Below are 14,243 nucleotides of genomic sequence, written 5' to 3'. Positions count from 1 at the left end.
TAGGGGGAGGGGGGAGGGAGGGGGAGGGGGGAGAGGGGGGAGGGAGGGGGAGATGGGGGAGGGAGGGGGAGGGAGGGGGAGGGAGAGGGAGAGGGAGAGGGAGAGGGGAGGGAGAGGGGGAGGGGGGGGAGGGAGAGGGGGAGGGGGGGGAGGGAGAGGGGGAGGGGGGGGAGGGAGAGGGGGAGGGGGGGGAGGGAGAGGGGGAGGGGGGGGAGGGAGAGGGGGAGAGGGGGAGGGGGGGAGGGGGGGGGGGGAGGGGGAGGGGGAGGGAGCGGGAGGGAGGGGAGGGAGGGGGAGAGGGAGGGGAGGGAGGGGAGAGGGAGGGGAGGAAGGGGGAGAGGGAGGGAGGGAGGGGGAGGGGAAGAGGGAGGGGGAGAGGGAGGGGGAGGGAGGGGGAGGGAGGGAGGGGGAGAGGGAGGGGGAGGGAGGGGGAGAGGAGGGGGAGGCAGGGGGAGAGGAGGGGGAGGGAGGGGGAGGGGGAGGGGGAGGGGGAGAGGGAGGGGGAGGGAGGGGGAGGGGGAGAGGGAGGGGGAGGGAGGGGGAGGGGGAGAGGGAGGGAGAGGGAGGGGGAGGGGGGGGAGGGAGAGGGAGGGGGAGGGGGGAGAGGGAGAGGGGGGAGAGGGAGAGGGGGGAGAGGGAGAGGGGGGAGGAGGGAGGGGGGGAGAGGGAGAGGGGGGAGGAGGGAGGGGGGGAGAGGGGGGAGGAGGGAGGGGGGAGAGGGGGGAGGAGGGAGGGGGGGAGAGAGGGGGAGGAGGGAGGGGGGAGAGGGGGGAGGAGGGAGAGGGGGGAGGAGGGAGGGGGGGAGAGGGGGGAGGAGGGAGAGGGGGGAGGAGGGAGAGGGGGGAGGGGGGGAGAGGGGGGAGGAGGGAGAGGGGGGAGGAGGGAGAGGGGGAGGAGGGAGGGGGGAGGAGGGAGAGGGGGGAGGAGGGAGAGGGGGGAGGGGGGGAGGAGGGAGAGGGGGGAGGGGGGGAGGAGGGAGAGGGGGGAGGAGGGAGGAGGGAGGGGCGGAGAGGGGGGGAGAGGGGGGAGGAGGGAGGGGGGGAGAGGGGGGAGGAGGGAGGGGGGGAGAGGGGGGAGGAGGGAAGGGGGGAGGAGGGAGGGGGGGAGAGGGGGGAGGAGGGAGGGGGGAGGAGGGAGGGGGGAGGAGGGAGGGGGGAGGAGGGAGGGGGGAGAGGGGGGAGGAGGGAGGGGGGGAGAGGGGGGAGGAGGGAGGGGGGGAGGAGGGAGGGGGGGAGGAGGGAGGGGGGGAGAGGGGGGAGGAGGGAGGGGGGGAGAGGGGGGAGGAGGGAGGGGGGGAGAGGGGGGAGAGGGGGGAGGGGGGGAGAGGGGGGAGGAGGGAGGGGGGGAGAGGGGGGGAGGGAGGGAGGGGGAAGAGGGGGGAGGAGGGAGAGGGGGGGAGGAGGGAGGGGGGAGAGGGGGGAGGAGGGAGAGGGGGGAGGAGGGAGGGGGGAGAGGGGGGAGGAGGGAGGGGGGAGAGGGGGGAGGAGGGAGGGGGGAGAGGGGGGAGGAGGGAGGGGGGAGAGGGGGGAGGAGGGAGGAGGGAGGGGGGGAGGAGGGAGGAGGGAGGGGGGGAGAGGGGGAGAGGGGGGAGGAGGGAGGAGGGAGGGGAGGGAGGAGGGAGGGGGGAGAGGAGGGAGGGGGAGAGGGGGGAGAGGGGAGAGGAGGGAGGGGGGAGAGGGGGGAGGAGGGAGGGGGGAGAGGGGGAGGAGGGAGGGGGGAGAGGGGGGAGGAGGGAGGGGGGAGAGGGGGAGGAGGGGGGAGGAGGGAGGGGGGGAGAGGGGGGAGGAGGGAGGGGGGGAGAGGGGGGAGGAGGGGGGAGGAGGGAGGGAGGAGGGAGGGGGGGAGAGGGGGGAGGAGGGAGGGGGGGAGAGAGGGGGGAGGAGGGAGGGGGGAGGAGGGAGGGGAGGAGGGAGGGGGGGAGAGGGGGAGGAGGGAGGGGGGAGGGGGGAGGAGGGAGGGGGGAGAGGGGGGAGGAGGGAGGGGGGAGAGGGGGGAGGAGGGAGGGGGGAGGAGGGAGGGGGGAGGAGGGAGGGGGGAGGAGGGAGGGGGGGAGAGGGGGAGGAGGGAGGGGGGGAGAGGGGAGAGGGGGGGAGGAGGGAGGGGGGGAGAGGGGGGAGGAGGGAGGGGGGGAGAGGGGGGAGGAGGGAGGGGGGGGGGAGGAGGGAGGGGGGGAGAGGGGGGAGGAGGGAGGGGGGGAGAGGGGGGAGGAGGGATGGGGGGAGAGGGGGAGGAGGGAGGGGGGGAGAGGGGGGAGGAGGGAGGGGGGGAGAGGGGGGAGGAGGGAGGGGGGGAGAGGGGGGAGGAGGGAGGGGGGGAGAGGGGGGAGGAGGGAGGGGGGGAGAGGGGGGAGGAGGGAGGGGGGGAGAGGGGGGAGGGGGGAGGAGGGAGGGGGGGAGAGGGGGGAGGAGGGAGGGGGGGAGAGGGGGGAGGAGGGAGGGGGGGAGAGGGGGGAGGAGGGAGGGGGGAGAGGGGAGGAGGAGGGGGGGAGAGGGGGGAGGAGGGAGGGAGGGAGAGGGGGAGGAGGGAGGGAGGAGAGGGGGGAGGAGGGAGGGAGGGAGAGGGGGGAGGAGGGAGGGAGAGGGGGGAGGAGGGAGGGAGGGAGAGGGGGGAGGAGGGAGGGAGGGAGAGGGGGGAGGAGGGAGGGAGGGAGAGGGGGGGAGGAGGGAGGGGGGGGAGGGGGGAGGAGGGAGGGGGGGAGGGGGGAGGAGGGAGGGGGGAGGAGGGAGGGGGGGAGGGGGGAGGAGGGAGGGGGGGGAGGGGGGAGGAGGGAGGGGGGGAGTGGGGGGAGGAGGGAGGCGGGGAGGAGGGAGGGGGGGAGTGGGGGGAGGAGGGAGGGGGGGGAGAGGGGGAGTGGGGGGAGAGGGGAGGGGGGGAGTGGGGGGAGGGGGGAGGGGGGGAGTGGGGGGAGGGGGGAGGGGGGGAGTGGGGGGAGGAGGGAGGGGGGGAGTGGGGGGAGGAGGGAGGGGGGGAGTGGGGGAGGAGGGAGGGGGGAGAGGAGGGAGGAGGGAGGGGGGGAGGGAGGAGGGAGGGGGGGAGGGAGGAGGGAGGGGGGAGGGAGGAGGGAGGGGGAGAGGGAGGGAGGGGGAGAGGGGGGAGGGGAGAGGGGGGGAGGGAGGGGGAGAGGGGGGGAGGGAGGGGGGGAGGGGAGGGGGGGAGGAGAGGGGGGGAGGAGAGGGGGGAGAGGGGGAGAGGGGGGGAGGGGGAGAGGGGGGGGAGGGAGAGAGGGGAGAGGGAGGGAGAGAGGGGAGAGGGGTGTTTGAGGGTGGGGGAGTGGAGGTTTAGGGAGAGGAGAGGGGGGAGGAGAAGTGAGGGTGGGAGGAGGAGGAGGAGGAGGAGAGGGGGGCTGGATTTGAGGGAGAGGGGGCTGGTCTGGCCGCGGTGATTGACGTGGGTCTGCCGGGGAGGCAGAGCCTGGTTTCCGGAGCGGGAGGAGGTTGAGGAGCGGGACAGACTCTCAGGTAGAGCCGCCGGAGCCGGCCCGGAGTTTGGAGCCGGCGGCCGTTGCCCGCGAACCCGCGGCAATGACGGGACAGCAGCTTGGCCGGGACAGGGGAAAGGCGGTGAGTGAGTGGCCGGGCTGGGATTCGGGGATCCGTCTCTGTGACCCAGACCGCCCGTTGGACCGAGCGACTGACTGCCATCAACGGACTGGAAGCGCCATGAGGGTCAGTGTGGGACATTGGGCCCGGGGTCAGTGCCGGAGATTTGGCCCGGGGTCAGTGCCAGAGATTGGGTCCCGGGGTCAGTTTGGGACATTGGGCCCGGGGTCAGTGCCGGAGATTGGGTCCCGGGGTCAGTGTGGAACATTGGGCCCGGGGTCAGTGCCAGAGATTGGGTCCCGGGGTCAGTGCCAGAGATTGGGTCCCGGGGTCAGTGCCGGAGATTTGGCCCGGGGTCAGTGCCGGAGATTGGGTCCCGGGGTCAGTGTGGGACATTTGGCCCGGGGTCAGTGCCGGAGATTGGGTCCCGGGGTCAGTGTGGGACATTGGGCCCGGGGTCAGTGCCGGAGATTGGGTCCCGGGGTCAGTGCCGGAGATTGGGTCCCGGGGTCAGTGCCGGAGATTGGGTCCGGGGTCAGTGCCGGAGATTGGGTCCCGGGGTCAGTGTGGAACATTGGGCCCGGGGTCAGTGCCGGAGATTTGGCCCGGGGTCAGTGCCAGAGATTGGGTCCCGGGGTCAGTGTGGAACATTGGGCCCGGGGTCAGTGCCGGAGATTGGGTCCCGGGGTCAGTGTGGAACATTGGGCCCGGGGTCAGTGCCAGAGATTGGGTCCCGGGGTCAGTGCCGGAGATTTGGCCCGGGGTCAGTGCCGGAGATTGGGTCCCGGGGTCAGTGTGGAACATTGGGCCCGGGGTCAGTGCCGGAGATTGGGTCCCGGGGTCAGTGTGGAACATTGGGCCCGGGGTCAGTGCCGGAGATTGGGTCCCGGGGTCAGTGCCGGAGATTTGGCCCGGGGTCAGTGCCGGAGATTGGGTCCCGGGGTCAGTGTGGGACATTTGGCCCGGGGTCAGTGCCGGAGATTGGGTCCCGGGGTCAGTGTGGGACATTGGGCCCGGGGTCAGTGCCGGAGATTGGGTCCCGGGGTCAGTGCCGGAGATTGGGTCCCGGGGTCAGTGCCGGAGATTGGGTCCCGGGGTCAGTGCCGGAGATTGGGTCCCGGGGTCAGTTTGGGACATTGGGTCCCGGGGTCAGTGCCGGAGATTGGGTCCCGGGGTCAGTGTGGGACATTGGGTCCCGGGGTCAGTGCCGGAGATTGGGTCCCGGGGTCAGTGCCGGAGATTGGGTCCCGGGGTCAGTGCCGGAGATTGGGTCCCGGGGTCAGTGTGGGACATTGGGCCCGGGGTCAGTGTGGGACATTGGGCCCGGGGTCAGTGCCGGAGATTTGGCCCGGGGTCAGTGCCGGAGATTTGGCCCGGGGTCAGTGCCGGAGATTGGGTCTCGGGGTCAGTGCCGGAGATTGGGTCCCGGGGTCAGTGCCGGAGATTGGGTCCCGGGGTCAGTGCCGGAGATTGGGTCCCGGGGTCAGTGCCGGAGATTGGGTCCCGGGGTCAGTGTGGGACATTGGGCCCGGGGTCAGTGCCGGAGATTGGGTCCCGGGGTCAGTGTGGGACATTGGGCCCGGGGTCAGTGCCGGAGATTTGGCCCGGGGTCAGTGCCAGAGATTTGGTCCCGGGGTCAGTGTGGGACATTGGGCCCGGGGTCAGTGCCGGAGATTGGGTCCCGGGGTCAGTGCCAGAGATTGGGTCCCGGGGTCAGTGCCAGAGATTGGGTCCCGGGGTCAGTGCCGGAGATTTGGCCCGGGGTCAGTGTGGGACATTGGGCCCGGGGTCAGTGCCGGGGGCTCAGCCCGGGGTATGTGGGGCTGCTGCATGCGTTAAGCTCAGTGTATTTTTGATGGTTCAGTCAGGGTCTTTGGTCTGGGCTGGTTTTTCAGTTTCAGGGACTGAGGAGGGATTTTGCTTTTGGTTGCTTTGTGGTATTTCTACCCACTGAGCAATTCAGTAGATCTGTTGAAGTGAATAGTGAGAATGAGCCACGATTTTCAACAGAACGGTTGCATAACGTTGCTGGACCTAATAGAGAGATCAAGATGCCACAGGGCACCAGGCGAAAGGTGGAGAGGGAAGATTTGGTAATTCGGGTTTGGTGACCCCCAGGTTAGGGGTTGTGATGGTGGAGAAAGGGAGACTCTGGGGAAAAAAGTGTCAGAAACAGCCTTAATTTGAACAGAGTGCAGTTGGTCGAGGAGCAAGGTTGCTCGTGGTGTGGAATTAGCAGCTTTTGGAGAAACGTGCAAAATTCAGAGGACAATGAACTTTGTATCCTCAATCAGGTAGAGTGGGAGGGTGATGCGGCCTTGCATATCGTGGAGTTAATTAAACGCTGGGGGTGGGGTTGGCTTGTGGTCTGTAGAAGCCCCGATATATGGTGCAGTAACGGGTACGTGGTGCAGTAAGGGGACTGAGAGTCCGGAGGAGAAAGGCCATAAAGTGTTTGGAGGAGAGACAGGCATGAGTGGAAGGAGAGGGGTGGATGAGGGAGGAGGAGAGACAGAGAGAGGGTGTAGAGAGCCTGGTGCGTAAGTGGCTGCATGGCATGAGGAAGGAAGTGCCTGGGATAGGGGGAGAAGGGCAGGGGTGTGCTGTTGGGGGTGAGGGTGAGGCACAGGATGGGGAAAGGAGTGCCCCATTAGGGCTGAGGGGAAGGGGTGAGTCTGGGGTTGGTGGGGAGGAGGGGGAGCGGTTTGCCTGGGCGAGAGTTGGGGCAGAGGGGGAGAGTGATCCTAAATCGGAGGTGGGAAGGGAGAATTTTAGGAGATAATGTATTTCTGAGAGGTAGTGAGGCAGGCTCACTGTGAAAGAGTGTTCAGGAGGTCCATTGCAGCAAGACCTGGACAATATTCAGGCTTGGGCTGATAAGTGGCAAGTAACATACGTTGCACACGAGTGCCAGGCAATGACCATCTCTAACAAGAATCGAACTATCTCCCCTTGATATTCAATGGTATTACCATTGCTGATTTCCCCCACTATCAATATACTGGGGGTTACCATTGACCAGAAACTGAACTGGAGTAGCCATATAAGAGCAGGTCAGAGGCTAGGAATCCTGCGGTGAGTAACTCGCCTCCTGACTCCCCAAAGCCTGTCCACCATCTACAAGGCACAAGTCAGGGGTGTGATGGAATACTCTCCGCTTGTCTGGATGGGTGCAGTTCCAACAACACTCACGAAGCTCAACACCATCCAGGACAAAGCAGCCCGCTTGATTGGCACCCCATTCACAATCATTCACTCCCTCCACCACCAACGCACAGTGGCTGCACTTCATTCACATAAAACTTAAACTGGCTAGCAGGGAGATTTAGGGAGTTGGAACGAGAGGTACTCTGAGTACAGTAGTGTCAGTGTGGATGAGTGCCACTGGAGAGGGAGATATGGACACAGCTTTCCCAGCATTAGAGGGTGCAAGGATTGAAAGTGGGAAGGGAAGTATGTGCAAGAGAATCTCATCAGCAAATTCCTTCAAAGAAGGGCTGAAAATAGGACCGCAGATTAAAATAGAGGCAGACGAAACATGCTCAGGGTCTTCAATCTGCATCTCAACTCGGCTCCGCTCACCCTCACTACCCTCTTACACCACCTATAGCCTCACCCCTGGAAAAGGCTTGTTGTGATGAAGGTGAGGATGGAGGTGGTGATATGCAGGGGTGAGGCTGAAGGTGGTGAGGGAGGGTAGCGAGGGTGAGCGGAGCCGAGTTGAGATGCAGGTTGAAGACCCTGAGCATGTTTCGTCTGCCTCTATTTGCGGTCCTATTTTCAGCCCTTCTTTGAAGGAATTTGCTGATGAGATTCTTGGTTTGTGTTTGGCGCTACATAGACTTAATTCCTGAATGTTTCCAAATGAGGCTGAAGCTCAGCAAGCTTCATATTGCATCTGCACATGGTTTGGGCACTGACCACTGCTGTCAATTTACCCGGTGTCCAGAACAGGCACTGACCACTGCTGGCAATTTACCCAGAGATCAGAACAGGCATTGACCACTGCTGTCAATTTACCCGGTGTCCAGAACAGGCACTGACCACTGCTGGCAATTTACCCAGAGATCAGAACAGGCATTGACCACTGCTGCCATTCTACCCAGAGAATAGAGCAGGCACTGACCACTGCTGGCAATTTACCCAGTGTCCAGAACAGGCACTGACCACTGCTGTCATTCTACCCAGAGCATAGAGCAGGCACTGACCACTGCTGCCACTCTACCCAGAGAATAGAGCAGGCACTGACCACTGCTGGCAATTTACCCAGAGATCAGAACAGGCATTGACCACTGCTGCCATTCTACCCAGAGAATAGAGCAGGCACTGACCACTGCTGGCAATTTACCCAGTGTCCACAACAGGCACTGACCACTGCTGGCAATTTACCCAGTGTCCACAACAGGCACTGACCACTGCTGGCAATTTACCCAGTGTCCACAACAGGCACTGACCACTGCTGGCAATTTACCCAGTGTCCACAACAGGCACTGACTTCTGCTGGTGCTGTACTCACAGGTGCACGAACTGTGCTGGGCATGTATTGCATTGTAAAGATCTACCTATAACTTTGTATCTGGGTTGCACTGGGAGCTGATGAGAGTTGTACAGCTGTGAATTAGACATACGGATGTTCTAATATTGTTTGTCCTCCTGTGTGCCCAGTACCCCTGTTGCTCTTTCGAGCCAGTGACTGTGAGATGGGATGTGTGGATGACACTGTATTGGCTTGTGATTCCAGTTTTCTAAAGTGATGCAGACTGTGGTATTGGCTTCAGTGGCTTGAGAGACCTGGAGAAAGCACTTGGCACACTGCCTTATTTACCTGGGAGAAAGGCTCATTCACTGAGTCTGTCTCTTAGCACATGTTGAGTGTATTTGTGTTAAGTGGTTGTGGTGTTGGGTTTAGAGGCTGGGGCTGTTTGTGAGATGCTGGATACCCAGATGCTGCTCACAGTGGTGGGAAGCAGAGTGTCTCTTTCTCTCTACTGACAGTGCCTAACACCCCTATCCCAGCCCCACCTCCTCATTTACCTTCTTCCTTTGGATGTGTTCACACAAGTTGGGGATGGCGACGGTCTGACAGACACTGATAGAAAATGGCTTGAGTTTTATGAGTTGGGCAAGGTTGTCTAGACAGGTGTGTGATTACAGTGGTAGGGCCCAGGCCCGGCCTGTCCACAGCCAGGACAGTAAACCCTGGCCCAACCGGGAGACACCTAGGAAGGAAAAGCACAGGGCAGTCATAATCCGCCCATTGAAGCCGAGCCCCGGCCATAGCCGGATCAGTAGAGCCGAGCCCCGGCCATAGTCCAGCCCCACCATTGAATTTCAGACATCCAAGGGAAGATTTTGACCTCAGTGTTATAGGCAAATCCCCAGATCTCAGCAGCCAGCCCTTGCGGCTTACCGAGCTGTCGACCTCATGTCTGAGACAATCGGTATGGTAGATAAAGGAAAGATGTTTCCATTTGTTGGGGAGACCAGAATTAGGGGCCATAAATAAAATATAGTTACTAATAAATCTATAAGGGATTCAGGAGAAACTTCTTTACCCAGAGAGTGGTTAGAATGTGGAATTCTTGACCACGTGGAGTAGTTGAGGCAATTAGCATAGATGCATTTAAGGGGAAGCTGGATATATCCATGAGGGAAAAAGAAAGAGAAGGATGTTCTGAAAGGATGAAATGAAGTGGGAGAAGCTATATGTGGAGCATAAACATGGGCATAGACTAGTTGGGCTGAATACCCTGCTTCTGTTCTGTGCATTGTGTAATTCATTTGCCATCACTTTCTTGCCTGCTGTTTTCCATTACACACTCCATCATAGACTGTGTTCTCTCTGTTGTCCCATGTCTAGCCACTCACTCAATTTTATATCTTTCCTCCTCAGCACAGTTCATTTTCCTTCCTTCTTTTACACTCTCACCCCACTGTCATTCAGCCTGGTACTTTCACAGTCCTGTTGTGTCTCAGTAGCTGAGTATGGAGTACTGTGCCCCTTGCTCACCTCCCCCAGCCCCCACATAGTCTTTGATTTTCCACTTGTCCTGTCCAATGGGGCTCTGGGAGGAACAAATGATTCCAGGACTTCAACGTGTGTTGAAGGTGGCAAGCGATTGGAGCTTTTGATTGGACCAAGAGCTGGAAAGTGGGATTAGGCTGGTTGGTTCCTTGTCAGCTGGTGCAGACATGATGGGCCGAATGGTGTCACTCCATGCTGTAAAATTCTTTGATTCCATACAGCTTGTGGCTGTCTGTTGCTGATCCAGAGGCAACCTCAAGCTCTGTTGTGTCCTGGCACAAGGAATAAACAGACCTGTTCTACACACAGTAATGGTTGTCCTTGCGGCCATTTTGAACTGTAGTTCTGTGTCTTGTTAAGATGGTTAGCGATGTCACGGTATGAGTCACCGTTTGAAAGGCATTACAGAGTGATGGGGTGGGGAGAGCAGGAAGGAGGGAGTGGAATGATGTGCTTTAACGGAACAAAGCCCTGAAGAGGAGAATCAACGTAAAAGTTTAGCTAAGCCATTCAGAGGTGAAATCGGGAAGTGCTTTTTCACACGTCATAGAAACCTGGAACACTCTCCCTCAAAATGCTGTGGATGTTGCGGGTTAATTGTAGTTTCAAGAATGAGATTTTTTCTAGGTAAGCGTATCAAGAAATTTGGAGCAAAGATGGGCAAAGGGAGTTCAGGGTCAGATCAGCCGTGATCTAACTGAACGGCAGAACTGGCCCCGGTGCAGAATGGCCTCATCTTGTGTTTAATGTTATTAAGATACGAGGCAGAGCTGGCAGCAATGGGCTGTCTGTGCTCTATCTGTGTAATGGCCTCATGTTGAAGGCTTCTACCCCCTCTGCTTTCTTGCTGAACAAAGTACGAGTTCTGCAGAGTTCCCAGTCGGTTAAGTTGCACAGATTCTGGTGGGGGTGGGGAGGGGAAGAGAGACTGACAGTGGAATTTGTGATGAACTTGCAGCAGCGGGAACCAATTCCATGACCTTAACCATCTGTTCCACCTCTGGGCCCTGTTTTTTTGGCTTCTCTAAGTGAATTCTGCCCAAGTTCCCCAGGCAGCTCCAGTTTGATTGTGTTCAGGGTTTCAGCTGCAGTCAATTAGCCTGTGTCTCTCCCCCCAACCCCCCTCCCCTCCCCACCCACTCCATGCAAACGCAACCATTAACACTATGAGGCCTGAGCAGCCGCAGTCCAGCTTGTTCCGACAGTCACGCCGCATTCAAAATAGTACCAGAAGTAGGAAGCCTCCAGGCAATGTGGAGAGACTAGAGAAACTGGGGCAGATCTCCTTAGAGCAGGGAAGGATAAAGGGAGATTTGATTAAGATGTTCAAAATCATGAAGGGTTTAGGCAAAGTAAATAAAGAGAATCTCTCTTTCCACTGGCAGGAGGGTCAGTAATCAGAGTACACAGATTTAAGATAGTCGACAAAAAAACGGAGGAGGAGCTGAGAAGAAATCTTATTATGCAGCGAGCTACTGTGGTTAGGAATTCACTGGCTGAAAGGAAGGTGGAAGCAGATCCAATAGTAACTGTCAAAAGGAAATTGGATAAATGGTTGAAAAAGGAGAAAAGGGCTAGGAAATAGCAGGGGAGTGGGATTAATTGGGTAACTCGTTCAAAGGGCGAGCACAGGCACAATGTGCTGAATGGCCTCCTTCTGTGCTGTACGATTCGATATGATCCTGAAAGTGTAGAGATGGCCTCTCTCTTGACATTGGGATACAGGGAAAGCTAATAGTCACCTGTGCTGCTTTCTCTTCATCAGGCTCTAGTCATACCCTGTTAGGTCTCCTGTTTTGGTCTATACTCATTTCAGCAGTTGCTTTAGGACACAGATATATGTCTCACTCCTCACGCTGTGACTGCACAAGTTAAGGGCTCATGGCGTTGGGAGTAATATATTAGCATGGATTGAGGATTAGTTAAAGGCCAAAAACAGACCAGAAATAAATGGGCCATCTTCAAATTGGCAGGCTGTTGTGAGTGGAGTGCCGCAAGGATCAGTGCTGGGGCCTCAGCTATTTACAAGCTATAATAATGACTTAGAAAAGGGACTGAGTGTAATGTATCCATGTATCTAAGTTTGCTAATGATACAAAGCTAGGTGGGAAAATGAGCTGTCAGAAGGACACAGAGTCTGCAAAGGGATATAAATGTGGGGAAATGTGAGGTTATTCACTTTGGTCGGAAGAATATGAAAACAGAATATTTTTGAAATGTTGATGTACAGAGGGACTTGGATGCTCTTGTACACAAAACAAAAGTTAACCTGCCGGTACAGCAAGCAATTAGGAAGGCAAATGGTGTGTTGGCCTTTATTGCAAAGGGATTACAATAGGATGGGAATAGAGGGATACGGTCCCCGGAAGTGCAGAAGGTTTTAGTTTAGGCAGGCATCAAGATCGGCGCAGGCTTGGAGGGCCTTTGTACAAGAATAAAGAAGTCTCACTGCAATTGAACAGGGCCTTGGTGAGACCATACCTGAAATATTGTGTACAGCTTTGGTTTCTGTACTTAAGAATATGGTTGCCTTAGAGGCAGTGCAATGAATGTTCACTAGACTGGTCCCTGGATTGAGAGGGTTGTCCTATGAGAAGCAATTGAATAGAATGGGCCTACATTCTCTGGAGTTTAGAAGAATGAGAGGTGATCTAATTGAAGCATATAAGATTCTGCGAGGGCTTGACTGGGTAGATGCTGATGGGATGTTTCCCCTGGCTGGAGAGTCAAGAACTAAGGTTCACAGTTTCAGGGTAAGGGATTGGCCAGCTAATGCTGAGGTGAGAAATGTCTTCACTCAGAGGCTTGTGAATCTTTGGAATTCTCTACTGCAGAGAGCTGTGGATTATCAGTCGATGAATACACTCAAAGCTGAGATTGATAGATCTTTAGACTCTTAAGGGAATCAACGGATATGGGAGAGAGGCGGGAAAGTAGAGTTGAGATCGAATTCAGACTTATTGAATGGAGGAGCAGGTGCAAGGGGCTATATGGTCTACTCTTTCTATTTCTTATGTGTGGGTAGAGTACTCGGAGCTGCGACCGACTCCAGAGGTGTCTCACTGGCAGGATGTACTGGCCCGTGGTGGCTCGATCGGGCCCACTGAGTCATACGCTGGGATTCACCTCTCGTGGATGGGCTGATACTTTTGTACCAGTTGGTACTGGGGAGGGAGTCGGGTGGTGACGAAGATAAGTGTGGACCATAGTTATTGTAACCCCTCTCTTCCCCCACTCCTACTGGACAGGATTATGATCCCTCTCTCCTCAATATTGCCCCTGCCCCATCCCCTTGACTTCTAATAGTAGTGGGCCTCCTGGATGCCGTGTAGTGTGGAGAGGTATTGTCAGATGAGCAGGAGCTCCAGCCTTCATTATACAGGGGACTGGGATCACTGCCATTGAAATCTTGGAGTAATACTGGGCGTCGGACTGGGACGTTGACAGCTAGACTCAAATTGCATGCAACTGGGGAACAGCGACGGCAATAGAGGGATGGGTCAGGATCGGGATGTTTTGAGATTGAGTATCAGGGTTAACTGATGTGAAATGGAGAATGTGAGCGTTACCTGGGGGAGGGGACAAAGCAGTGCCAAGCTGAACTGAGAGCGCTGGAGGCGGGAGCAGGGAGAGTGTTAGGTTGGGCTGGATTCATTTGGGGTGAAGAGTGCCAGATTAAATTATTCTGGGAGTGTGAGAACAGTGTCTTGCCTCTCAATTATCTCTCCGATCTGCCCTGAAATCTTTCCACACACACTGTTTCTGTGCTGTCCTGCATAACTCATTCCACACGCTTGCTCCCTATGTGGAAAGCAGTTAACCCTTTGCTTCCTGAGGGCCTTCTTCTAAACTTCAGCCCATGTCCTCGATTCTAGAGTTTGTGGCAATCCCCACGATAGGAAAGAAAGCCTTTGCATTTATATAGCACCAAAATCTAAATCTAAAAATCTTTCACAGTCTGTGGAATCCCAAAGTACTTTACAGCCAGTGAAGTACCCTTGAAGTGTAGTCACTGTTGTAATAAAACACAGCAGCCAATTTGTGCACAGCAAGTTCCCACAAATAACAAAGTCATAATCAGATAATCTGTTTTACAATAAATATTGGCCGGGACACTGGGGCGTGCTCCCCTGCTTGTCTTTGAAATACTGTGGTGGAATCTTATGCATCCACCTGAGGGAGCAGACGCAGCCTCAGTTTAACATCTGCACCTTTGCACTGCAGCTCCCTCAGTACAGCACTGAAGTGCGACTTGAACCCATGACCAGCCAACTCAAGCGAGAGTGCAACCAACCATGGCACTCATTATTATCAGGGTCCAATTCCTCTATTGCCTTAAGAGTTTTAAACAGAGTAAATAACTGCAGGCTCCTTATCCTGTCCTTGTAGATCAGTGGTAATATAACGATAATTGTACAGGGCTTATCAGGATGCTCTGGCTTAATAAAAGCCTGGCATGTCGGGTGTTTTCTGGAGGAGATAAGAGGAAGATAATAATTATGATTCTGGCTAGTTTGCTGCTCGCACACTAGGCATCCACTGCTGTACCTGTTGACTTGTTGCCTGACATTCAGATTTAGTTACGCTCAAATCCTGTTGAATTTTCTGTTACCTCCAGGAAAGCTCAGATGGGCATCATTGGGAATAATAAGCCACCAGAGAGCTCAGTGTTAACTATA

The 14,243-nt window shown here is 57.7% G+C and overlaps 1 protein-coding gene across 4 annotated transcripts in view; it reads left to right on the top strand.

Moving 5' to 3' along the window:
* Window positions 1–3,386: 3,386 nt before the first annotated feature.
* Window positions 3,387–14,243, top strand: part of LOC137347801 (discoidin domain-containing receptor 2-like) — a 119,236-nt gene continuing 108,379 nt past the window's right edge. For 2 of the 4 annotated variants that reach the window (XM_068012786.1, XM_068012781.1), the window contains exon 1: window positions 3,387–3,560. In XM_068012786.1, the coding sequence (XP_067868887.1) occupies window positions 3,522–3,560 (39 nt within the window). In that variant the 5' untranslated portion in view covers window positions 3,387–3,521. Of the gene's footprint in view, window positions 3,561–3,581; window positions 3,666–10,090; window positions 10,192–14,243 lie in introns of those variants that run through there. The other 2 variants (XM_068012782.1, XM_068012785.1) reach the window with 2 other exon arrangements.

The sequence above is a fragment of the Heterodontus francisci genome, chromosome 32 (assembly GCF_036365525.1).
Source record: "Heterodontus francisci isolate sHetFra1 chromosome 32, sHetFra1.hap1, whole genome shotgun sequence".
Classification (NCBI taxonomy): Eukaryota; Metazoa; Chordata; class Chondrichthyes; order Heterodontiformes; family Heterodontidae; genus Heterodontus; species Heterodontus francisci.
The sequence above is the reverse complement of the archived record's forward strand: the minus strand, read 5'-3'. Positions and strand labels throughout refer to the sequence as shown.